This window comes from Bufo bufo, chromosome 2 (assembly GCF_905171765.1).
Source record: "Bufo bufo chromosome 2, aBufBuf1.1, whole genome shotgun sequence".
NCBI lineage: Eukaryota > Metazoa > Chordata > Amphibia > Anura > Bufonidae > Bufo > Bufo bufo.
In genome coordinates this window covers 404,165,027-404,192,443 of record NC_053390.1, presented here as the reverse complement: position 1 = coordinate 404,192,443, position 27,417 = coordinate 404,165,027, and the positions used below count along the sequence as shown (strand labels likewise).

Sequence of the window (27,417 nt, the reverse complement as noted above, 5' to 3'; positions counted from 1 at the left end):
CCGTCACCTCCTTCTCGCCCGTCTCCTCAGGCTGACCCCGCCTCAGGCCCGTCTCCTCCTGTCCCACCCCGTCCCCCGTGTGACCAGCGCTCCCGGAGCCATTACACAAGCGCCGCCTGGCCCCGCCCACTGCACCCTGTCTATGTGCTCCTCCCGCGGCCGGGTCTAGTTCTCGCTTCGCTCGTTGCCTCTCTGATCCGGTCACCGGCGCCATGGTCCGCTATGTGGAGAGTCTGGTAAGATAACGGGGTACCGACATGCTGGGCCATGTGCTAGAAGCCGGCTGCCACTTGTCCCTTAGATGTGGCCTCTGGGTGTGGAGCTATTAAACTGCAACTTGTGGCCGGATAATAGTTACCTATACATTCAGCAGTGAGGGGACTGGATCCAGGTCCATGGGGATGTAGCAGATTCTGCAGATCTTGTACTTTGTATGCTGTTCTAGATGTGGTGATCGGCACTGCTACATCTGTAAGTACAAGAGGTTATCCCCGCACTGCAGAGCTTTGGAGCATAGCTGTAGTGTCAGTGATCGGCTCTGCTACATCTGGCAGTACATGAGGTAATCCCCATACTGCAGGCCATCGTACAGCAGAGCTTTGGAACATAGATGTAGTGTCAGTGCTCTTGTGCAGTGATCGGCTCTGCTACATCTGTAAGTACATGAGGTTATCCCCGCACTGCAGAGCTTTGGAGCATAGATGTAGTGTCAGTGTCCTGCTTGTCCAGCATGACTTGGCATATCTAGTCTTCTGGAGATGCCTGTATCTCCTCCCTGGGTCTATGGCTGATGATGGGACTGGCCCTGTATCTCCTCCCTGGGTCTATGGCTGATAATGGCACCTCCAGCTCTTATGGAGTAAATAAAGGGGAACCCTACACAACTAAGGGCTTCTTCACATGACCCTATATTAGTGTCCGCATCCGTCCCAATACAGACCCATTCATTTCAATGGGGGCGCAAAAGATGCAGACAGCACACGGCCCCGCAAACAAGATGGAGCATGTCCTATTCTTGTCTGCAGTTGTGGACAAGAATAGGCATTTCTGTCGTAGGGCTGGCAGAACGCGCGGCCAGCATCTGGAATTTGCGGACCGCAAAACGGATACAGTCGTCTGAATGAGCCCTTATGTGTATGTATACATGAAGAGGGCTCCAGAAGTAAATGTGACTCTGGTTTTCACCCGACCACAAGACCCTTCTCCACCCATCACTGGTATTCTGGTTAAACTGTTCAGATAGTGGGAGATGGTGGTGGTAGTAGTATCACAAGGATGGCTCTGCCACTGTACTGGAAGGACACGTGTATAGAATGTGATCACTGAGCCTCCACTGATGGTGGTAGTAGTATCACAAGGATGGCTCTGCCACTGTACTGGAAGGACACGTGTATAGAATGTGATCACTGAGCCTCCACTGATGGTGGTAGTAGTATCACAACGATGGCTCTGCCACTGTATTGGAAGGACACTTATATAGAATATGATCACTGAGCCTCCACTGATGGTAGTAGTATCACAAGGATGGCTCTGCCACTGTATTGGAAGGACACTTATATAGAATATGATCACTGAGCCTCCACTGATGGTAGTAGTATCACAAGGATGGCTCTGCCACTGTATTGGAAGGACACTTATATAGAATATGATCACTGAGCCTCCCATGGTTGAGGTCTCATGCACACAAACGCATGTGCACGTTTTGCCGCCCGCAAACAGCGGGTCTGCAATATACGGGCACTGGCCGCGTGCGCTTCATATCACGGCTGTCGACCCATTGACTTGAATGGTTCCGCAAGGTGCGGAGCGGAGGCACGAATTGGAAGCCTGACTAACCATTCTGGTTTCGTAGACCTCGTGTGGTTTATGCAGAATTTCTGCGCTGATTTTTATGCGGTTTAAGGGATTCTGTTAGATTTTGGCTTTGTGCACACAAACCTCTTTTTCCCACATCCAGTCCGCATTTTGTCATTTCTGTGAAAAAACCCCTGAACCTGTCCTATTCCGTGCATTTTCTGACTCCCGGGACCCCTGCCGATCAGCTGTATGAAGAGACCACTGCGCTCTTGGAGTGCTTAGGCCTCTTCCTTGGCCAGTGACGTCACATGACATGGGCGATACCAAGCACTGCCACTATACAATGTATGGCGCTGTGCCGCCCTGCTCACTGGAGCTCTGGAGCCTCCTCAACCAGCAGGAGATGGACCCCCACCAATCTCATATTGATGACCTAGATGTTTCCAGAGAACCCTTCTAGGGCTCACTCACACAACCATAGGAAGGGGTCCGCATTCGTTCTGCAACACTTTGCGGAACGGGCGCGGACCCATTAATTTCAATGGGACCTCAAAAGATGCAGACAGCACGCCGTGTGCCGTCCGCCTCCGTTGCTCAGTTCCACAGCCCCGCAAAAAAGATGGAGCATGTCCTATTCTTGTCCGCAACAAGTATAGGCATTTTCTGTATAGTGCTGGCCATGTGCGGTCCACAAAATGCGAAACGCACACGGCTGGTATCTGTGTTTTGCGACTCTGCAATTTGCGGACCCCAAAACACTGCATGGTCATGTGAATGTAGCCTTAGGCTTCATTCACATGTGACTGAATTACTGTATTTAAAAAAATAATTTAAAAAAAAAGGCAGTGGCAAAGGTGCGACATTGTGGATCCACAGCATGTCCGTTTATGCAGTGGGGAGGGTGAAGTCTGCGGCTTTGTTGTGGTTTTGGCCGCTATCATCACTGAGAAAACCGCAGTAATCTCTGTCCATTTCTGTCTTTTCATTCGTTTTTTGTCCTTCAGGCTTAATATGCGGTTTGTCTCAAAGCCATATTTTAATTGCTTTGTGTCAGAAACGTGTTAAAATATGCCATTAATTATAGGTGTCTTTAGCGATGTGGTAATGTTTATTTCCGGTAGACTCGCAGCACCGTTTCGTTTTCTGTTCTTCTGATCCTTTTATTTTGAGCATCCTTTGGGCTCGTTTTGCATCTGTTTTTAGGCTTTAGGCCTCATTCACACGAACATAAGCAGCCCACGCTGTGGACCGCAATCCACGGGCTCCGTCCGTGTGAATTCCTGTATTGTGGCGCGGACCCATTGACTTGAATGGCTCTGCGATCCACAATATACGGCAGAAGCTAGGACATGCAGAGGCACAGATGCCAAATCCCATGGAAATGCTTCGTAGTGTCTGATCCCTGCCTCGCTCTGTATCTTGAGGACTGCAGACCCTTTCAAGTCAATGGGTCCGCATCCGTAATACGGAATTCACACGGTCTGTGACCATATATTGCGGAACCGCCATTTTCGGTCTGGAATACGGATAGTTCAGTCGTGTGAATGGGCCCTTAGCTTTTCCATCTGAGATCTTATTTTTGGCGGTAGGAAAATTCCTCCACAAAGGACTTTTTCTCCTGTCTAAAATAACGGATCTCAGACGGAAATGGTCAAAAGGGATGCAAGCTGAGCACACTTTTTTTTTTTCCCCTGCTTTCTGTTGTTATGACAGACTTAGGCCTCATGCACACGACAGTATTTTTTCACGGTCCGCAAAACGGGGTTCCGTGATCCGTTTCCGTTTTTCTTTCTGTGTGTCTTCCTTGATTTTTGGAGGATCACCAGACATGAAGGAAAGTGAAAAAAAAAAAATAAGTCAAGTTTGCCTTGCAAATGATAGGAAAAAAACGGACACAGATGACAATCTTGTGTGCCTCTGTGTTTTTTCACTGACCCATTAACTTGAATGGGTCCGCGAACCGTTGTCCGTGAAAAAAATAGGACAAACGGTGCATTATCCAAGTTTTCAACTGACCCATTGAAAGTCAATGGGTCCGCAGAAAATCATGGAAAACTTAACAACGGACACGGAACACAACAACGGTCGTGTGCATGAGGCCATAAAGTGATGTGGCACACGGAGGTCATCCATGTGCTGTCCTATTCCTGGCCATATTTCAGACAAGAATAGTCCTTTCTAGGGATGGGAGAGACAATGCGACTTGCACACAGAAGGTGTGGGTATTTTGCGGACACAGTGGTGTACATTATTTCCTGCAGGGCGTTGGCGTAGCCGGCAGGCTGGATCACATTACAGAAGACTGTATGGAGCAGTGTTACTAAGCATCACATGTACTATTCTCTAGTAAGAGCTCTGAAATGTGTCAGTGTCTGTTAGACTTATGACCGTTTATACATGAAGCCCTGTTCACGTGTCTTTTTTTTTAAATTTATTTATTTAGTAAGTTTCAGTTAATTTTTGGCATATCATGCTGAAGTATTGTATCCAGCAAAAAAATAATAATAATAAAATAAAATCTATTGTAAGGCTGTGTTCACATCTCTGGCAGCAGATCCACTCGGATTACACCAGGTTTTGGCCGGATAAAAAAAATAAAAAATTCATGCAATGGTTTTTGCTCCTCTGACAGCAGTTATTTGTTCCGGATCTGGCAGCCGGAAGAGCTCGCCGTGGATGTGGATGAGGCCTAAGTAAGGCGACGAGGAAGAAACCATGATGCTAGTGGTCCTTTTACGTGGACTGGCAGATTATCAGGAACAAAGCAGACACTCGTGATCACTGTCAGATCATCAGGGGAGAGGAGAGCTACATTTACATGCTGCAATCACCTCCGCTGTATGGGGACAAGTGATCGTTCCAGTGATTGCTCCTCCCTCTACAGTGTTCCTGGACAGCGCCATCTGCTGCACAGGTACTAAGGGGGGCATTTATTAAGGCACTTCTGGCGTAAAGAGTCGCAAAAAGCATTTTTGTCACTATTTTAATGCACATGTGACACTTTTGTGGGCATTTTTACGTAAAGTGCGGCAAATTTACAAGTTTTTCGCCTGGACAATGTAGACGAACTGCGTCGTTTTTCACATAGGTACATGAACTGCCATATATGTGCAGTTTTGGTGCGGCAGCTTTTCTGCACATAAATCTACACCATTCACCCTTAGGGCCAGTTCACACTGGGGCAGATTTATCAAAACTGGAGTAAAAGAAAAGTGGCTTAGTTGCCAACAGCAACCTATAAGATTCCACCTTTCATTTTTCACAGCTCCTTTGGTAAATGAAAGGTGGAATCTGATTGGTATGGGCAACTAAGCCAGTTCTACTTTATACCAGTTTTGATAAATCTCCCGCACTGAGTTTTTGGTGCTCATATTGGGGCATTTCCACCTCGAAAAACTGCTCTAAAAAAAAAAATCATTGATTTGAATGGGAAGCAGCAGTTTTTTTCTTTTTTCTTTTTTTACACACACATGGGAAAAAAAAAGCAGCATGCCCCATCTTGGGGCAGAATCTGCCCCGAATCTCCCACTTGAAATGAATGGGAAGCATAATAAAAAAAAAGTTCCATACTTATCCCTGTGGTTTTTTTGATTTAATTTTTTTGCACGTTTTCCATGCAGTTTTGTATTGAAGTAAATACCCTTTGATAAAAAAAACCCTTATGATATAGAAGGCCAGGCGCCTGGAGCGCTCCATCAAACACCATGACACTGCCACTAGACTTCAGAGCCAGGTGTGAATATGTCTACATGAATGTGCCCTGTCAGTAAAGTGGAAGCGAGGCATGTAGAGAGCGAACAATGACCTTGTTGCACCCAGGGAATAATTAGCATGTGATTAACAAGCTGCTTTCTATGCAATAAGGCCATGAGGCGACATGGGACTCAGCTGGCACAGGCTCATCGGACATACAGTATGAGCTGGTTTTAATAGAATGGATCTGATGACAGATTCCCCTTAATTACGTGTGGTGTGCCAGTACTCGCTTATCCTGTTGTGTGTGATTTATTTTTTTTTTTTTAACTTATAGTCTACATAAACTATTGGGGCCATTTATCAAACTGGTGTAAAGTAGAACTGGCTATGTTGCCCATAGCAACCAATCAGATTCCACCTTTCATTTTCCAAAGGAGCTGTGAAATGAAAGGTGGAATCTGATTGGTTGCTATGAGCACCTAAGCCAGTTCTACTTTACACCAGTTTGATACATAACCCCATTTGTCAGCAAGACTCCTAAGGGAGATAACTTGAAGTAACAGGAATACCCCTTTAAGTAGACCTTATAAAGCTCTATAAATATTAGGGCTGTCGAATATAATCGATGCAGCGATGCATCGCGATTCGACCCCCGGCGATTCTGCATCGATGCGGTTGCTTTAAATAATCGATGCATGTTGATGACGTCAGCGTCGCGTCCGCCGTGCAGAGCCGAGTCGGAAAAAAAAGTTTTTTGGCGCCTTCTTTCCCGCCTCCCGCTGACGTGACGACAGTGACACCCCCCTCCCCCTGTGTAAATCTTTATTGGATCACACGAACCAAAAAAAAAAAAAAAAAAAAAACACACCTACCTGACCTCATGTTGTCTGTGGCTGTGCCACATTGCCCGCTTGTCTGTCTGACCTGCTGTGGCCTGCCCTTTACCAATCATTATCCAGTGTCATGTGTGTGTTTTCTTTTTTTTTTGGTATTCTGTGGTGACTGTTTGTGATCCCATAAAGATTTGTCCAAGGTTTTCAGATTCAGTTGCCAATTTTTTCGGTCAAGGATTTTCCAGCTTCCTCTAATGGTGGCGTGGCTTGGCTTCAGTTGGTGTATGCGACTATGCGTGGTAGAGTGCAGGTAAAATTTTCTGTTAAGTCACTGTGTGACGACAAGCTTTTCAATTTCTAGCACTGGGGAGAATGGTATTATTTTTTAAGATTGTGTCGGACACAATCTTCAAAAATGTGTCCATTCCATTGAATTTTCTAACTTGATGTACTGTCTATCTTTTGAATGTCAATTTTTAGGGGGGCTCAACTTAAAACCTCAGCCAAATATTCTAAAAGTGTATTTATTTGATTAAAGACAACTGACGCCCGCCAAGCCACCAGAGGAAGGCAAATCATTGAAAGAATAAATTGAAACTTAAAACCTGGAGTAAATCTTTATTGGATCACACAAATACACATTCACACAAACCAAAAAAACACACACCGACCTTCTGACATCATGTCTGACTATGGTGGCTGTGCCACATTGCCCGTCCTGTGGCCTGCCCTTTACCATTATGATTCAGTGAGGAGGATGTGTGTTTATTTTTTTTCTGGTATTCTGTGGTGTGTGTTTGTGATCCCATAAAGATTTGTCCAAGGTTTTCAGATTCAGTTGAAAATGTATTCTGTCAAGGATTTTCCAGCTTCCTCTAATGGTGGCATGGCTTGGCTTCAGTTGATGTATCGTGGTAGAGTGCTTGCTGAGTGCTCAGTGCAGGTAACGTTTTCTGTAAAGTGACAACTCTGAGAGCTTATAGCACTGATCTAGACGTACTACCCATCTGGTGGTGGTGCTGGTGGTGGTGCTGGTGGTGGTGCTGGTGGTGGTGCTGGTGGTGGTGCTGCTCCTGCTGCCAAAACAATCACGGTGAACCAGGAAGTTCTGCAACACAGACAACTTGAACACACTGTGTGACAGACAGTTCCTGACTGGCAAACATCACAGTGAGTGAACCTATAACACAGTCACTGACTGTGTTATAGGTTCACTGACTCACTGTGATGTTTTACAGTCAGGAACTGAAGTGCTCCTTTTTTTGTAGGTACTGTTTAATATTATATAATATATATTATATGGTAAAACTATTGTAAAACTTATAAACTAACTGCACCAGCCAGGCCAGCACAACAGTTTAATGTTACAGAGACACTGACAGTACTGTTTTAAATAAATACTGTTGTCTGCTGCACTGTTTTGTTCATTCAGACTTTGCTATATGATATGCAGGGAACTTGGTATGATTTGTTTAAATAGCAGATACAAATAAATATTTTTGTGCAATTTCTGACTGATTGAATTATTTTTTTGATGTAAAATTGAAAAACAAGGGGACTTGGGTAATAATCTTGATGCATCGCCGAATCGAATCGTGGACTTGATAATCGTAATCGCATCGAATCGTGAGACGAGTGAAGATGCGCAGCCCTAATAAATATACAGTATAATTGTATGTGCGTAGCTTGTGCTGTAGGTAGGTACTGCTCTGCCACAGATTTCCGGGTGGCACCTGGACTGCATTGTTGTTTCAAGTGGCTACAGCTCAGCAATTAGCAGTACCTGTGGTATAGTACCCACGGCTCATGGCGCTAGTGCAGTGATGGGGAACCTTTTAGAGACCGAGTGCCCAAATTGTAACCCAAAAACCACTTCTTTATCGCAAAGTGCCAACACGGCAATGTAACCTGAATACTACAGTCCAATATACACTGCTCAAAAAAATAAAGGGAACACAAAAATAACACATCCTAGATCTGAATTAATTAAATATTCTTCTGAAATACTTTGTTCTTTACATAGTTGAATGTGCGGACAACAAAATCTCACAAAAATAAAAAAATGGAAATCCAATTTTTTAACCCATGGAGGTCTGGATTTGGAGTCAAACAAAATTAAAGTGGAAAAACACACTACAGGCTGATCCAACTTTGATGTAATGTCCTTAAGGCTGGGTTCACACTTGAGCGTTTTACAGCGCGTTCAAACGCGCTGTAAAACGCTCAACACATGAAAACCAATGCTTCCCTATGGCCCTGGTTCTCACTTGAGCGTTTTACAGCGCGTTTGAACGCGCTGAAAAACGCCCTACGCTCAAACAAGTTCTTGAGCTTCTTTGGGGCGTTTTGACGCGCGTTTGTGGCCATAGGACACTGCAGTCAATCACACAAACGCGCGTCAAACGCGCGTTTACTATTGCAAAAAACGCGCATAAAAACGTGCGACAAAAACGCGCGTTAAACGCGCATATCAAATACGCTCAGGTCTGAACCCAGCCTTAAACAAGTCAAAATGAGGCTCAGTAGTGTGTGTGGCCTCCACGTGCCTGTATGACCTCCCTACAACGCCTGTGCATGCTCCTGATGAGGTGGAGGACGGTCTCCTGAGGGATCTCCTCCCAGACCTGGACTAAAGCATCTGCCAACTCCTGGACAGTCTGTGGTGCAACGTGACGTTGGTGGATAGAGCGAGACATGATGTCCCAGATGTGCTCAATTGGATTCAGGTCTGGGGAACGGGCGGACCAGTCCATAGCATCAATGCCTTCGTCTTGCAGGAACTGCTGACACACTCCAGCCACATGAGGTCTAGCATTGTCTTGCATTAGGAGGAACCCAGGGCCAACCGCACCAGCATATGGTCTCACAAGGGGTCTGAGGATCTCATCTCGGTACCCAATAGCAGTCAGGCTACCTCTGGTGAGCACATGGAGAGCTGTGTGGCCCTCCAAAGAAATGCCACCCCACACCATTACTGACCCAATGCCAAACTGATCATGCTGGAGAATGTTGCAGGCAGCAGAACGTTCTCCACGGCGTCTCCAGACTCTGTCACGTCTGTCACATGTGCTCAGTGTGAACCTGCTTTCATCTGTGAAGAGCACAGGGCGCCAGTGGCGAATTTGCCAATCTTGGTGTTCTCTGGCAAATGCCAAACGTCCTGCACGGTGTTGGGCTGTAAGCACAACCCCCACCTGTGGACGTCGGGCCCTCATATCACCCTCATGGAGTCTGTTTCTGACTGTTTGAGCAGACACATGCACATTTGTGGCCTGCTGGAGGTCATTTTGCAGGGCTCTGGCTGTGCTCCTCCTGTTCCTCCTTGCACAAAGGCGGAGGTAGCGGTCCTGCTGCTGGGTTGTTGCCCTCCTACGGCCTCCTCCACGTCTCCTGATGTACTGGCCTGTCTCCTGGTAGCGCCTCCATGCTCTGGCCACTACGCTGACAGACACAGCAAACCTTCTTGCCACAGCTCGCATTGATGTGCCATCCTGGATAAGCTGCACTACCTGAGCCACTTGTGTGGGTTGTAGACTCCATCTCATGCTACCACTAGAGTGAAAGCACCGCCAGCATTCAAAAGTGACCAAAACATCAGCCAGGAAGCATAGGAACTGAGAAGTGTTCTGTGGTCACCACCTGCAGAACCACTCCTTTATTGGGGGTGTCTTGCTAATTGCCTATAATTTCCACCTGTTGTCTATCTCATTTGCACAACAGCATGTGAAATTGATTGTCACTCAGTGTTGCTTCCTAAGTGGACAGTTTGATTTCACAGAAGTGTGATTGACTTGGAGTTACATTGTGTTGTTTAAGTGTTCCCTTTATTTTTTTGAGCAGTGTAGTATATCGTCCATGTACTTTATCTTGTAGCTATAATAACCTGCCTACATTCAGTGCGCTGCCTGTGCTGTTCATACTGCGCCCTGCGCTGACGAATGGCAGGAAAAGTCTAAGGCATATTAGTACACCACAGACTTTATGCAGGGTGCGGGTGCCCACAGAGAGGGCTCTGAGTGCCGCCTCTGGCACCCGTGCCATAGGTTTTCCACCACTGCTCTAGTGTATTAGTCAGGGCTCATGCACACAAAGTTTTTTGCGTTCCGTATATGGACCGTATTTTGAGTCCGTATACGGAACCAGTCATTTCAATGGGTCCGCAAAAGATGTGTGCCAAAACGGTGGCTCGGATGCGGACCAAAACAATGGCCGAGGCTTTATACTGACGGCATTATGTCACTAAGGGCTCGTTCACATGACCGTATGTCTTTCAGTGTTTTTCGGGCCGTTTTTCCCAGATCCGTTTTTTTTATTTCTTTCAGTAGTGCTTCCGTTCTGTTTTTCCGTTCCGTTTTTCCGTATGGCATATACAGTATACAGTAATTACATAGAAAAAATTGGGCCGGGCGTAAAATTTTTAATAGATGGTTCCACAAAAACGGAACAGATACAGGAGACATACGGAGTACATTCCATATGTGTTGCGTTTTGTTTTGTTTTTTTGCGGACCCATTGACTTTTAATGGAACCACAAAACCTGATTTGCGGGCATTAATAGGACATGTTCTAACTTTCAACGGAACGGAAATACTTAAACAGAATGCATACAGAGTACATTCAGTTTTTTTTGCGGAACCATTGAAATGAATGGTTCCGTATACGGAACGCAAAAAACGGCCCGTATACGGAACGCAAGAAACGTTTGTGTGAACGAGGCCTAATTCTGTAGAAGGAAGGTCAGGCCAAGACACACAACATGATAAACCATTATAATGCCGTATGTTCCTTCCCGACAGTCTGATGCTCGTCAGTGGAGGTGACGAGCTGCATTTACATGCAGCGATCACCTCCACAGTATGAGGACGAGGGATCACTATAGCTATTCCTGGTCCCCATACAGCTGCATTGTTTTTAGACCGCACTATCTCCTGCCCAGAAATGATCACCCGAACGACAGGATTCCCCGATGAACGAGCATTTCGCTTGTTTATGGGGTGATCAGCTGGACCTTTACACGGGCAGATTGTTCGGACCGAGTGTTTGCAGGAACGTTCATCCCTGAAGATCTGGCCGACTGTCAGGAAGTGTAAACTCACTAAAACTTTTCAGAAATGACTTTTCTCCTAGCTTTGATTGATGGGAAATTGCTCTATGCCCTAAGACCATCACCTCGCCTCTCAGATATTAACCCGTTCTTTCTGTAGCTGTAATGTTCCGTTCATACTGATTTCCCTCCTTTTTTCAGAAAGACTTTTAATATAGACCCCTAATGATGGGCGTTTTATGTCACAGGAAGCCGCGTTAGGCTGAGTTCTCAGGAGGCTGTAGAAAGCCATGCTGGTATATTGGCATGGTTTTCACACTGTTAATGGGCACGGGGTTTGCTGTGTAAATGGCCATTAATGATGAACTTGAAAAACGCGCTATTTGCAGCTAAACGATATGCTGCCGGGGTTTTATCTGCTACACTGCGTAATCGTTTTTAGGTATTAATGCAAGCACATGTTCTGCTTGGTAAATGGCAAGTAAAGTACCTAATGTTGCCTGAACCCCTCCATTTTGATGGAATTAGCAGCCTATCAAACACTAATGTGCATGACCAGCTTTACGTGGAACATAGTAAGGATTTAACCAACAGCCAAGTTATGTGTATGGAGGAGGGGGTGTCCTAACTCTACTCCGACAGCAGATGTGGGGAAGGGGGGGCTCAGGCTTGTTGTTCTCAATGGAGATAAGCTACCACCAGAGGTGTCTGGCAGTCGCTTATTCACCTGCACTTACACGTAGTCCATCGGAAATCTGTGTTCCATTTGTCTCTTTATGGTTTGTGCACACGGCTGTAAGTGGTTTGTAGTCTGCAAAATATAGATCCTGCCCACAATGCATGGCACCTTTTTTTATTTTTTTAAACTTCTGTAAAAATTTCTTATCCTTGTGCTCAAAACGGACAAGAATAGGACGTTCTATGTTTTTTTTTATGGGGCCGCGGAACGGTCCGCATCTTTTGCAGCCCCATTGAGATGAATAGGTCCGCAAAAAAAAAAAACTGATCTCGATGCGGGCTAAAACTTTGGGCGTGTGCATAAGCTCTTAGGCTCCATTCACACGTCTGTAGTGTGTTTTGTGGATCCACGGACACCGGCATTTTGCGGACCGCACATCACCAGCACTAATATAATATGCCTATTCTTGTCCACAATTGCGGACAAGAATAGGACGTGTTCTATATTTTTTTTTCGGGACCGGAAATGCGAACCCGGAAGTGCGGGTCCGTATTTCCGTAGTCGGGACGCACATCGTGCAGCCCCATAGAAATGAATGGGTCCGCAATTCCATTCCGCAAAATGCAGAACAAAATTGCGGACGTGTGAATGGAGCCTTGGAGTGCAAACCACGGTGCATCTGGCATCATGCCGTCAAGCCACGACAGATCACGGCAACCAATGGCTACATGGGTTTGCAGCAAACTCATGTAGCCATTGGTTGTAGTCAGTAGGCCCATGGCCGTCCACTGCTTGCCACTGGTCTAGCATCAGCATATGTAATGCATGGAACCAAGCCCTTCAAAATGGGATATAAAAAAGTCCCAAGCGGCTAGACCCCTTAGACTAGGTCCAAAGAGGTTATTCAGAAGTAGAAACTCACCCACACCTGTCCATGTGTTGGGCCTGGTATTGTTGCACAGCTCCAGTGAAGTGAATGGAGCTCAGCTGCAGTACCATTCTCCACCTATGGACAGGTGTGGCACTGTTTATGGAAGAGCCATGTTTTGTGATCCAGGACAACCCTTTTAAAAGGCATGTCATATAACACCATTGAAGCGCCTGAGGGCTGGATAAAATGTAGCTCGGTAGAGAAGTCAGTAGATAGCAGGCCAGGGACCAGGGTACTGCCACACAGGCCGGCTGTGGTATTTTGTGTCTCGGAAAATCCTCAGCATTTGTGGCTGAAATCTGCATTGGCAAAATCCAAAATGAAATTTAAAAGGGAATTTTTATGCCACGTGGCATTCAACGTTGTTTTTTATGCAGCGTAGATTGGTTCCAGTCCTCTTGGCATACGTGACCTGTTTTGATAACAGCAAATTGGTGAATTTTACAAGATACTAAATAAACTTAGTTCTTTTATGAAGGCTAGTATTTTTTGCATTCTAGGTCTTAAACTGATAAGAAGTACGTGGCGGTTTGTCGGTAGTCCTACAAATAGAACTGCTGCTTCCTCCTTCCTCATTTGTTTAAATATCATACGCAATTTTAAATTTCCCATTGTGCAACTGATTAAATAAACTTTTCTTCCTTCTCTGGAAGCCTTTTTACAGGATGACTCAGAATGTATTCTAGTTTCTGAATTGCTTTAAATGGCCGCTCCTCCTTAAAATTGGCTCCATAGTCAGCAAGTGTAAACTCTGTCATCTTCTTGTAATCTTCCTTAGAAGAATTACAAAACAGGAACTATTTAAGATGTCATAGTGACATGTCAAAAGCTTTGATTGTTGGGGTTGATGAGACCCCCCCATTGCAGCCAAGGACTCTCTTAAAACACCTATTTAGGGCTCATACCCAACACCTTAAGGGCCCAGTGCCCATATTGCGGCCAGTCCGCAATATACGGGCACTGGCCGTGTGCACTCTGTGGTGTGGATTTATGGGTCCGCAACATACTGCCAAAGATAGAAGATGTTCAATCTTTTTGCATTTCAGAGGCTCGAATGGAAAACCCACAGAAGAGCTTCCGATCCGTGCCTCTTCTCTGCAAAAGATAGGACTTGACCTATCTTCGGTCGTATGTTGCAGATTGCAGACCCGTTCAAGTCAAGTTTACGGTCAGCAATATGGGCATAGAGCGCTTATGCTCGAGGGCATGAGTTACAGGTTATGCAACTTTTTTCATATTGAAAAACCGCAGCGTAATAACGTACCAGCAAAGTGAGTGAGATTTGACAAATCATATTTTTTTACGCATGGCAATTGACCTGCCGAAATGTCAATTGTTTGTCTGATTTCGTGCTTAATATAGGGCAGTTTCCCCATAGATTTCAATGGGGTTGTTAACAAACAGAAGATCCGCAGCAAAACTGCGTGATAAGTGCGCTAAACCTGTAAATAGTACAGTTTTGGTGTGGAATTTCATGCGACGCCTGCAAATTTCTTAAAGGGGTTATCTCATCATGGACAATGGGGGCATATCGCTAGGATATGCTACCATTGGTTTATAGGTGCGGGTCCTACTGCTGGGACCCGCACCTATATCGAGAACGGAGCCCCGCAAGTGAAGAAGGGCACACTGCGCATGCCCAGCCGCCCTCCATTCATTTTCTATGGGGCCGACGAAAATAGCCGACCGCTGGCTCGGTTATTTCTGTCGGCCCCATAGAAATGAATGGGAGCGGGGGCCGCGCTTGGTGGCCGGACCGGAGTTCTCCAGCCACCACCTTCCGGGGCTCCGTTCTTGATATAGGTGTGGGTTCCAGCGGTGGATATGCCCCCATTGTCCATGATGAGACAACCCCTTTAACTTGTACACCTAGAAACAGACAGCCTAGGGCTGGCATACTTTTTCCGCTAGGCGCATGGCTGCCTTGGATATGCCAAATTTAGGACAAGGCACATACCTCCTCCGGCCGCAAGGGGAAACATAGACTGGTGTGTAAACATCACTTAGTAAATGTGCCCCGAGGTTTATTTCTCCATAGACTACATCTTAGAATACATGGAAATGCCTCGTGGACTGTATATAGGTACAATCCGTGTGCCTGTCTGTACCGCACGACGTGTGTATATCTCCCCTCCTTCTCCCTCAGAGGGTCATCTATAGTGATAGCTCAGCAGTTTCTCCCTAGGAAGTACAGCTTGTAGAAGAGTATGTAAGGGGTTCTCCGGGCTCTCCTATATTGATGACCTATCCTCAGGGTAGATTATCAATATCAGATCGGTGGGGGACCGACGCTCGGCACCCTCGCCGATCAGCTGTATGAGTAGAAGGCGTTCGCAGTGTGCATGTGCCGTCTCTTTTCCTGCTGCTATGTCTATGGCAAAGACCATGCCATAGACCACTGTCTCCTCATACAGCTGATTGGTGCAGGTGGCGGACCCCCACCAATCTGACTCGTACAATGAAGTAAGACTGACTGCTGGTGTTACTGTAAAACCCCTTTAATAGTTTTATTTCTGGATACTGGGGCAGACTTCAGCCTGTGGAGTCTACATGAGGAGGGGGAGAGGGGAATTGGTTTCTGGTGTCCATGGTGCAGCACGCAGGTATCTGATTGCAGTCATCCCCAGGGTCTGTGTACAGGGGACTATTCAGTTACTGTGCTGAAGGATACTGCTGAGTCACTGTGTGTAATCAGGATTCCTGTTCTAAGGGTCAGGGCAATGCAAATAGCAGGAAATGAGTTTAACCCTTAACACCCTGACGTTTGATGGTATTGTGCATCTCCTTTACTGCAAATTTTGACAAGCTGTAAAATTCAGACTTTTGTAGATTGCAATTTTAAGTTTTTCTTTAATTTTGTTTTCACTCTCCACTTTCCTGGGGTCATAACCTTTTTATTTTTCCATTCACATAGCCATACGAGGGCTTTCTTTTGCACTTTCTAATGGCACAATTTAATATTACATACAATGTAATTGGAGCTTTAAAATAAATAAAGAATCTAAATGGGATGATGCGTTCCCTATGCGCTATAGTTACATCTATGCTGTGTGTGCGTTCCCTATGCGCTATAGTTACATCTATGCTGTGTGTGCGTTCCCTATGTGCTATAGTTACATCTACGCTGTGTGTGCGTTCCCTATGCGCTATAGTTACATCTACGCTGTGTGTGCGTTCCCTATGCGCTATAGTTACATCTATGCTGTGTGTGCGTTCCCTATGCGCTATAGTTACATCTATGCTGTGTGTGCGTTCCCTATGCGCTATAGTTACATCTATGCTGTGTGTGCGTTCCCTATGCGCTATAGTTACATCTACGCTGTGTGTGCGTTCCCTATGCGCTATAGTTACATCTACGCTGTGTGTGCGTTCCCTATGTGCTATAGTTACATCTACGCTGTGTGTGCGTTCCCTATGTGCTATAGTTACATCTACGCTGTGTGTGCGTTCCCTATGCGCTATAGTTACATCTACGCTGTGTGTGCGTTCCCTATGCGCTATAGTTACATCTATGCTGTGTGTGCGTTCCCTATGTGCTATAGTTACATCTACGCTGTGTGTGCGTTCCCTATGCGCTATAGTTACATCTACGCTGTGTGTGCGTTCCCTATGCACTATAGTTACATCTACGCTGTGTGTGCGTTCCCTATGTGCTATAGTTACATCTACGCTGTGTGTGCGTTCCCTATGCGCTATAGTTACATCTACGCTGTGCGTGCGATCCCTATGCGCTATAGTTACATCTACGCTGTGTGTGCGTTCCCTATGCGCTATAGTTACATCTATGCTGTGTGTGCGTTCCCTATGCGCTATAGTTACATCTACGCTGTGTGTGCGTTCCCTATGCGCTATAGTTACATCTATGCTGTGTGTGCGTTCCCTATGTGCTATAGTTACATCTACGCTGTGTGTGCGTTCCCTATGCGCTATAGTTACATCTACGCTGTGTGTGCGTTCCCTATGCGCTATAGTTACATCTACGCTGTGTGTGCGTTCCCTATGTGCTATAGTTACATCTACGCTGTGTGTGCGTTCCCTATGTGCTATAGTTACATCTACGCTGTGTGTGCGTTCCCTATGCGCTATAGTTACATCTACGCTGTGTGTGCGTTCCCTATGCGCTATAGTTACATCTATGCTGTGTGTGCGTTCCCTATGTGCTATAGTTACATCTACGCTGTGTGTGCGTTCCCTATGCGCTATAGTTACATCTACGCTGTGTGTGCGTTCCCTATGCGCTATAGTTACATCTACGCTGTGTGTGCGTTCCCTATGCGCTATAGTTACATCTACGCTGTGTGTGCGTTCCCTATGCGCTATAGTTACATCTATGCTGTGTGTGCGTTCCCTATGTGCTATAGTTACATCTACGCTGTGTGTGCGTTCCCTATGCGCTATAGTTACATCTACGCTGTGTGTGCGTTCCCTATGCGCTATAGTTACATCTACGCTGTGTGTGCGTTCCCTATGTGCTATAGTTACATCTATGCTGTGTGTGCGTTCCCTATGCGCTATAGTTACATCTACGCTGTGTGTGCGTTCCCTATGCGCTATAGTTACATCTATGCTGTGTGTGCGTTCCCTATGCGCTATAGTTACATCTACGCTGTGTGTGCGTTCCCTATGCGCTATAGTTACATCTACGCTGTGTGTGCGTTCCCTATGCGCTATAGTTACATCTACGCTGTGTGTGCGTTCCCTATGCGCTATAGTTACATCTACGCTGTGTGTGCGTTCCCTATGCGCTATAGTTACATCTACGCTGTGCGTGCGTTCCCTATGCGCTATAGTTACATCTACGCTGTGTGTGCGTTCCCTATGCGCTATAGTTACATCTACGCTGTGTGTGCGTTCCCTATGCGCTATAGTTACATCTACGCTGTGTGCGCGTTCCCTATGCGCTATAGTTACATCTATGCTGTGTGTGCGTTCCCTATGCGCTATAGTTACATCTACGCTGTGTGTGCGTTCCCTATGCGCTATAGTTACATCTACGCTGTGTGTGCGTTCCCTATGCGCTATAGTTACATCTATGCTGTGTGTGCGTTCCCTATGCGCTATAGTTACATCTATGCTGTGTGTGCGTTCCCTATGCGCTATAGTTACATCTACGCTGTGTGTGCGTTCCCTATGCGCTATAGTTACATCTACGCTGTGTGTGCGTTCCCTATGCGCTATAGTTACATCTACGCTGTGTGTGCGTTCCCTATGCGCTATAGTTACATCTATGCTGTGTGAGGGCTCTTTTTTTTTTTTTTTTTTTTTTGCAGGACAAGCTGTAGTTTTTGTGTATAAGTAAATCACTGAGTTTTTAATCCCTTTTTTATTACATTTTTGGGATGGAGGTAAAGCTTTGGGATGCAGTGTTGCTAATGATCTTGTGGGGGGGGGGGGGGTTAGTTTATTTTTAATATGGAGAAAAAGGGGTGATTTGTTTTTTCACTTTTTTTTTTTTTTTAAATACTTTTAAAACCTCCCCCCCCCCCCCCCCCCCCCTTTATTACATGTCAGCCCATTTATTAGAATGCGCACCATGTAATATTACACTTACAGAAGATCTCTGGAAATGTGTACCTGGCTGAGACTTCTGTTGGCAGAATTTGATGTCATCTGAACAGGCCCTACTCAGAACTCTCTCCCCACCCCACTTCCCCTTCCCTTTTGTTCTGCCTCTTCTGACGTCCCTCCCGATTTCTACTTCCTGATGACTCAACCAGTGATTGGCCGAGTGGTCATTTCTTGTGTGTTGAGAGGAACCAGAAAGTAGAGACCTGGGAAGCTCCGGACCAGGAGTGTTGGGAAATTGATGAGGCGAGTATTTCTACTTTTGTTGTGTGCGAGAATATAACTTTTTTTTATTTTTTTAGCCCATTGTTTAAAAAATGGCAGACCACCCTTCAACAGATTAACTGGTTAGCAATGAGTCCTGGTCGGTACCATTTGGTTAATCGAATCTGACCCCCGATAGTCTATGATAAAGTAAATGAACGACATATGTTGCATTTCTGCTCAAAAATATTTAATACATTTACACTCCCCTTTTTTTTTTTCTAGGAGGAATTTAAGACTGCCCTGAAAGAAGCTGGTGACAAACTTGTCGTTGTGGACTTCACAGCCACATGGTGTGGGCCATGTAAAATGATTGGACCTTTCTTTGATGTAAGTAATGTGTCTGTGCGTGACTTATGGAAGACCTTAACTCTCAGTCTTGTAAATTAATTCTAGCGTAAATTAAGATGTATGGTGGACGGGGGCCCAACCTTTGGCACCAAGTCTCCTTCTGGCAGCACTGCTAATGAGTCAATCAGCCGCTCCTGGTCCCAGCACCGCCGCTGCTGCTTCTCTTCCAACCCACTTTTGGCTTTGGCTTAAAAGAACATCAAAAACAGCCCCAGAATGATGTGTGTGACACCACCCTAAAGCGAGTCTTCAGGATTTAACAACTATTCATCCCTAGGATAGGTGATCAATATCAGTTTGGCTAGAGTCCGACACCCCACATAACCACCAATCAGCTGTTCCTTAGTAGCGCCATCACTATACAGCTGATCAGCAGGTGTGTCTGATCCCCACTGATCTCCCATTGATGACCTATCTTAGGGTTAGGTCATCAATCCCAGTTATATGAAGTTATCCCCTATCCATAGTATAGGGGATAACTTCACAAAAACAGGAATACTATAACCAGAATACCTCTTTAAATCACCTAGAACCCCTTTAAGAGTGTAATGCTTTTTTTCCTGATTGTAAAGAGCTCATATGTTGATGTCCTATAAAAGTAGGATATTCCAGCTATTGGATAGTGCAGGGATCAGCAGCCTTCGGCACTCCAGCTGCTGTGAAACTACAACTCTCAGTATGCACATTTACTCGGCTGTTCTTGTAACTTCATAGAAGTGAAAGATTTTCAGAGTGGTCGTTTCGGAACAGCTGCAGTGCTGGAGGTTGCTGATCCCTGGGATAGTGTATCTAGCTTCTCTTTTATAGTAGTCTATGCAGGCAGTTATGTCCATGTATCCCCTTCCCGACCAGCATTGTGAAACTTGATTTAAGCCCCAGCGCCGTACATGTGCAGTGATCGGGCGGGTGTATATCAAGCGATCAAAGCCGTATGTACCTCAAAAATTGTACCAGTCATCTAATCCCGCAAAAAATGAGACTCTACAATGCTCAAAAATTTTTTATGGCAACACAAAAACAATATATATTTTTCTTGTCAAAAATGTTTACCTGTGTAAAACGTAAAATTAAAGACACAATATCGCCGCGTCCATAACAAACTGCTCAATAAAAATAGCACATGATATGCCCCCCCAGGTGAACGCTGTAGAAAAAAAAAAAAACTGTGCCAGAAGTCTTTTTTTTTTTTTGTCACCTCGCCTTAAATAATGCGTAATATAGAGTGACCAAAAAGTCATATGTACCCCAAAATGGTACCAATGAAAACGTCACCTCATCCTGCAAAAAATGAACCCCCACATAAGACAATTACTCAAAAAATAAAAACCAATAGCGCCTGTAAACCAATCAAAATATGCGCTGCAAAAGCCATATGGTGCTCCTTCCCTTCCGAGTCCTGCCATGTGACCCTACAGCTATTTACCACCACATATGAGATGTTGCCGTATTCAGGAGAAAATGGGAACAGGTTTTGGGGTGGTTTTTCTCCTGTTACTCCTTTTGAAAATGAAACATTTGGAACATTTTATTGAAAGAAATTAAACTTTTCATTTTCACAGCCGAGTGTTTCTAAATTCCGTAAAACGCCTATGGGGTCAAAGTGCTCAGTACACCCCTTAATAAATTTGAGGGGTGTAGTTTCCAAATTGACGTCATTTTTTTAGGGTTTTCACTGTAGGGGTACGTCAGGGTCTCTTCAAATACAAAATGGTGCCCAAAAAACGTTCTAACAAAATCTGCCTCCAAAAAAACGATAAGGCCCTCCTTTCCTTCTGACCACAGCCATGTGTCCCGACAGCAGTTTACTACCGCATATGGGGTATTTCTGTAAACGACATTATCAGAGTGATGCATATTAAGGTTTATTTTGCTGTTAACCCTTGCAGTGTTGCAAAAAAAATATTAATATAACTTGAGAAATCTGCAAATAATTTTTTTATTTTATTTTACCTCTATTTTCCTTTAATTCTTGTGGGACATTTATGGGTGGTCTCCATTACGTAAGCCCCTCCAAATCGTATTAACACTAAATTAGTGTTTAAAAAATGGTTTTAGAAGTTTTCTTGAAAATTTGAAAAATTGCTTTTAAAAATTCTAAGCCTTCTAATGTCCTAATAAAATGACATTTACAAAATGATGCCAACATAAAGTAGACATATGGGGAATGATGACTATTTTATGAGGCATTACTATCTGTCTTGGGCCTCATGCGCACGACTGTATTTTGTTTCCTTGTATGTTCCGTTTTTTTTTTTTTTTTTTTTTTTGCTGATAGGATGCGGACCCATTCATTTAAATGGGTCCACAAAAAATGCGGACAGTACACCATGTGCTGTCCACATCAGTATGTCCGTTCCGAAGCCTATCCTTGTCCTATTTATTATTTAAATTTTTTTCTGGTTTGCAGACAAGGATAGGCATTATTACAATGGATCCGCAAAAAATAACGGATGCCATACCGACGTCATCCGTTTTATTTTTTGCGGTTCCGCAATTTGTGAACCGCAAAACACATACGGTCGTGTGCATGAGTCCTTAAAAGTAGAGACATTTTCAATTGGGATTTTTAATATATATATATTTTTTATATAAATAAAGATGAAATATATTGACTAATTTACCACTGTCATGAAGTACAATGTGTCACGAGAAAACAATCTCAGAATGGCCTGGATGAGTAAAAGCGTTCCAAAGTTATTACCACATAAAGTGACACATTTCAGATTTGCAAGAAATGGCCTGGGCAGGAGAGTGCAACTGGCCTGGGGTAGAAGAGGTTAATGACCTATGAGATTTCATGGCTTGCTCATTCGTCTTTCATTTGTTTGCTTCTAGTCCCTGAGTACAAAGTACCCCAACGTTGTGTTTCTTAAAGTGGATGTGGATGATGCAGCGGTAAGATACATTTCTTCCATCTCTCTTATTCCTGAAGTTCACTTTATAGTGTTCCACATAAAACTAAGAAGAACATGACCATAAACCATTCGATATGGATCACAGAGCATGTAGATACTAGACGGCAGATCTGTATATTCTCTCATTTTTTGGCAATCAAACCTATTGAACTAAATATTTTTTATACTGCACCATATGTATTTTTTTTAAAAAACCTATGATTTGAAGAGAAATCCAACTATGATTTAAATGAGCGAATAAAAAATATAAAAAGTAAATCTGACCTGAAGCAAAGGTTCTACAACTGCCCAGAAAAGGCATGTATGATACTCTGGGGTCTACAAAGACTGTATCCAACCCCAGGGGCGTAGCTAAAGGCTCATGTGCCCTGGGGTAAGGCTACTTTCACACTAGCGGCAGGACGGGTCCGACAGGCTGTTCACCCTGTTGGATCCGTCCTGCCTCTATTTCGCCGCACCGTCCATATTGACTATAATGGGGGCGGAGCTACGTCAGTGCTCGGCGAAAGGCCGCCGGACTAAAAGTACTGCATGTCCGACTTTTTAGTCTGGCGGCCTCTCACCGCGAACTACCGTGCTGCGCCGGAGCTCAGCCCCGTCCCCATTATAGTCATTGGGGAAGGAGCGGCGGCAGGACGGATCCGACAGGGTGAACAGCCTGTCGGATCCGTCCTGCCGCTAGTGTGAAAGTACCCTAAGAGTTCAGCTTGAACCCCTCTTCCCTCAGTGATTTGTGGCCAGGGACATGGAAGCACATTGCCTTCGTGCTTCCCCCATAGATGTCAAATCCCTTTTTATGCTTTTAAACGCCAAAACAGCTGTAGTAATGTCAAAATGTATGTCTCTGGGTTAACACATGGTAGTCTTTAGAAACGCATTGCACTGCCAGATTTTTATTTTATTTAAAAACTCTAACTCGCCTGACCTAAACCCCATGGAGAATCTATGGGGTATAGTAAAGGGGAAGATGAGACACCAGACCCAACAATGCAGACAAGCCGATGGCTGCTATCAAAACAACCTTGGGCTTCTATAACACCTCAAAAGTGCCACAGGCTGATTGCCTCCATGGGACGCCGACCAAGTATTGAGTGCATATACTGTACATAGTACATACTTTTCAGTAGGCCAATATTTTAGTATTCATTTTTTTAATTGGTCTTATATAATATTTTAGTTCTGAGATACTAACCTTTGGGTTTTCATTAGCTATAAGCCATAATCATCAACATTAAAAGAAGTAAACACTTGAAATGGATCACTGTGTGTAACGCATCCATATAATAAGAATTTCAGTTTTTTTGAATTACGGAAATAAATGTAACATTTCGATGATATTCTAATTTATTGAGAGGCACCCGTCGTCTTGTGGTTCCATGAACTGAATGTCGGTAATGCAGTGCCTCTTAGTCTTATGCAGTTGGCCATATAACGGCTCTGTGTTGGAACATGGTACTTGGGCAGATGTATGGGTTGGGGTCTAAGACTAAAGGCGTGCATGGGTTTCATGCTCTCACATACCATGAATTCTCCATTAAGACCATTATTTTAATTGAAAATATCTCCAACAAACTGAATTCATAACGGCCGGAGAAGTGAATGGGGGGCTAAAGAAAGGGCATAGCACCACCAGCCCAGCTGTTCACCTAAGACTAGTAGTACAAAAGACCGGCACTTCACTTCAGATCACAAATCTTTGCTTTATTGGAGCATGGAGGAAAACAGCGCAGATGCGACACGTGTTTCGGCTCAAGTGTGAGCCTTTGTCAAGCATGACAAAGGCTCACACTTGAGCCGAAACACGTGTCGCATCTACGCTGTTTTCCTCCATGCTCCAATAAAGCAAAGATTTGTGATCTGAAGTGAAGTGCCGGTCTTTTGTTCTATATCGTAAGTGGGCTTTCATTCCTTGGACGCGAGCACCACGACTCTGCCAGAGGAGTGCCGACCGTCTTCAATCTTGTATAAGACTAGTAGTGTGGTCTCAGCCACGAATGCCTGAGATAGGAATGCTGCTTTAGCGGAGTATTGTATTTTGCTGCTGTACGAGGCCTTAGTCTTTACACTAGGTAAAAGTACATGGTGACACTGCAGGTTTAGAAATACCAGCATACTTCTCTTCGTATGTGAAATATGTTCTTTTTTTCTCTTTCAGGATATTGCAGCACACTGTGATATTAAATGTATGCCAACTTTTCACTTCTATAAAAAAGAAGAACGGGTATGTATCTGTCGTTTTACATTTCAGAATTGTTAAAGGGGTTGTCTGGGTTCAGAGCTGAACCCGGACATACCTCCATTTTCACCCAGGCAGCGCCCCTGACTTGAGCATCGGAGCAGTTCATGCTCCGATGCTCTCCTTTGCCCTGCACTAAATTGCGCAGGGCAAAGGCATTTTCAGGAGTTTCGGTGATGTTCCAGACTCTCCATGGGGCTGCCCGGAAGCCTGATGACGTCACCGGCACTGATGGGCGGGGTTTAACGCTGCCCTAGCCAGTAAAACGGCTAGGGCAGCTCTAAAGCACACCCATTAGAGCCGGTGACGTCACCGAACACACTGCCGGGTGGAAGCTTCCGCCCGGCAGTGTGTTGTTGTATACAAAAGAGCCCGTGCCCTGCGCATCAGGGGGGCTGCCTGGGTGAAAATATGGGTATTTCCGGGTTCAACTCTGAACCCAGACCACCCCTTTAAGTTAATGGAGCATAGCGGGCATCATAGTAAACCCTACTGGTTAGAATGGTTTTGCTGGTCATAATAGTGTCTTTGAATTACTGAAGTTTGATAGTGGGTAACGGGGTCATTCTAACAAAGGCAGCAGTTGATCATATCCTTTTGGAATTATTTTCCTTTGGAGTCTATTAAAGATATTTTCCTAACATTTGGGGAGTAAGGAAGAGTTAAAGGGCTTGTCTCATCTTAGACATTTGTGGCATACTGTATCTCTAGGACAGGGACCAGCATCCTCTAGCACACCAGCTGTTCTGAAACTACAAATCTCAGAATCCTCCTTTCTCGCCCATATTCCTTGGGGGACACAGGAAACCATGGGTATAGCTCTGCTCCCTAGGAGGCGTGACACTAAGTGAAAGCTGTAAGCCCCTCCTCCATCAGCTATACCCTTCAGCCTGGAGAAGAGACTGCCAGTTTTTGCTTAGTGTCCAAGGAGGCAAGACACCCCCTGCTTATGCAGGGTTGTTTTCCTATAATTTTTATTTTTGCGTTTTTTGTTGTTTTAATTCGATTTTTTTCTACTTACAGGGACAACAGAGGCGCATTAGACCCCTCTGTTTCTCCCGGGGTTGAGTTGCGCCAGTGCCGGTAATTCCGCACTGCCGCCTCCCCCACAGAAGACAAGGTGGACCAGGGCAGCCTCGCTCCCCTGCGTCCCGCCAGCTCCAGGGTCGCCCGCACGCCAAGTCCCTCCCCCGGCTTCCTGCCACTGCGGTGCCAGTAGCTGAAGGGGCGACCCTGCTGGATGGATTGAGGGCGAAGACAGCGTATGGTGAGAGTGGCTGCTTCAGCCTCCCCTTCCTTCCTCCCACCGCTGCTACCCACCCCCCCCCCCATGGGCATGTCGGACCGGCAACCTTACCGGGTATCATTTGGGGGGGACTTTATCTGGGCAAAATCCTTTATTTAGCGGCAGGGCACGAACTCTGCCTTCAGGGGACGGCTGTAGGCAGGAGGCCGTCTGCCACATCAGGCGCGGCGGGGGCCGCTTACTTGGCGCGAACGGCGCCATTTCATCTGGCCGGCACTTCATCTACCTCGGGGGTTAAAATCATTTTGCCGCGCGCGCGCGGCTCTGCTTCTCCTTCAGCGCGGCAGGGGGGGGGCGGAGCTTCCTACATGCGCTCCGCTACTTCCGGTTTCGTCGGGCTCCACATCGCATAGTGCTGCGTGGAATCCTCTCTGCCGTCCGATCCTGAAGCTATTCATCTCCGTGTCTGCTGCCTCTCCTCCACAGCCTCCTTCAGTCTGCTCCCCTTGCTGCTGCCGCTTGCATCATCCGGGTCTGGTAGGACTGTTAACCCCCTCCGTGCCACCAGTACTGTTGCTTGGGTGTAATCCCCGTTCCTTTTGCCCTGGGGTCTCCCACTTTAAGGCAACATTTTTTCCACCATGTCAGACCCTTCTGCAGCCGCCAAGCCTTGGTACCATGCCTGTACTGCTTGTAGGGAACCCTTTCCCCGGGGGCAGTCTGATCCGCACTGTCCTGCATGCCGAGCTCCACCGCAGCCTCAGTCGCCCGCTGTGTCGCTCCCTGCTTCCTCTGACCCGCCTGACTGGGCTAGATCCCTGTCCCAGGGATCACTCAGGGATCCCTGTCCCACTCAGACGGGCCTCTCCTCTCCTCTCCAAAGGATTCGCTCTCTGAAGGTGAATTGGCGGTTTCAGATTTGGAAATGGACTCGGCCCTGCCGTCCAAGCTAGCCTCAGCGATGGGTCAACTCATCTCGGATATTCGTGACACCTTTAAGGTGCAAGATGACCCCCCTAGCTCTGACGCAGCTAGCGTCTCCTTTATCAGACCCAGGCAGGCCTCAAAAGTCTTTCCAATCCACTCTGATTTCTCCTCCGTGGTGTCTAAGGCTTGGGCTCGCCCGGACGCCCGTTTTGTCAATCCCAAGAAGCTGGACATTTGCTATCCTTTTCCAGCCGATGTCGTGGCCACCTGGTCGTCCCCACCCAAGGTGGACCCCCCTGTGGCCCGTCTGTCAAAGAACACGGCCATCCCTGTTCCCGACGGGTCCTCTCTTCAGTCAGCGGAGGACCGTCGCATGGAGACCCTTTCCAAGGGCATTTTTGCTGCCTCCGGTTCTGCTCTCAGACCGGTTTTTTGCCTCTGCTTGGGCAGGTAAAGCAATCTCTGCTTGGGGTGCGCAGCTGGAACAGGAGTTGGACTCGGACGTCCCCATCCAGGACCTACGTTCCTTGGCCCAGCTTATTATTCGGGCCGGGAATTTTGTTTGTGAGGCCTCCCTTGATGCGGGAGCCCTTATTGCACGCTCCTCCGCCCTGGCAGTTTCCGTCAGGAGGGAGCTCTGGCTGAAGGTTTGGAAAGCGGACGCTGCCTCCAAACGTTCCTTGGCGGGGCTACCGTTTGCGGGTTCCCGCCTTTTCGGGGTCCGCCTAGACGAGCTTATTTCGGAGGCCACGGGTGGTAAAAGCACCCATCTTCCTCAACCCCAAGCCAGGGGCGCCCCCCGCGGACGCCCTGGTGCGTCTCGTTTTCGGTCCTCCCGCAGGACCTCTGGGGCTCCCCCCGCAGCTGCCGCTTCGGCCCCTCCCCAGGATAAGCGTAGGAAGCCGTTTTTTCGGGCGCAGCCCTCCTGGCGCA

General features: G+C 46.1%; 1 protein-coding gene across 1 annotated transcript; it reads left to right on the top strand.

Annotated features, from left to right (window-relative positions):
• Window positions 1-24,347, top strand: TXN (thioredoxin). Its single transcript, XM_040417274.1, has 4 exons — window positions 1-236; window positions 19,035-19,139; window positions 21,996-22,055; window positions 24,231-24,347. Exons 1-4 carry the CDS (start codon window positions 213-215, stop codon window positions 24,330-24,332), a joined length of 291 nt encoding a protein of 96 aa, XP_040273208.1. The 5' UTR covers window positions 1-212; the 3' UTR covers window positions 24,333-24,347.
• Window positions 24,348-27,417: the final 3,070 nt, after the last annotated feature.

Bases quoted from the DNA above. Each gene is read 5' to 3' on its own strand.
- TXN (XM_040417274.1), top strand. From the start codon at position 213: ATGGTCCGCTATGTGGAGAGTCTG. The intron at 237-19,034 runs GTAAGATAACGG...TTTTTTTTCTAG, and splicing joins TCCGCTATGTGGAGAGTCTG to GAGGAATTTAAGACTGCCCT. The intron at 19,140-21,995 runs GTAAGTAATGTG...GTTTGCTTCTAG, and splicing joins TGATTGGACCTTTCTTTGAT to TCCCTGAGTACAAAGTACCC.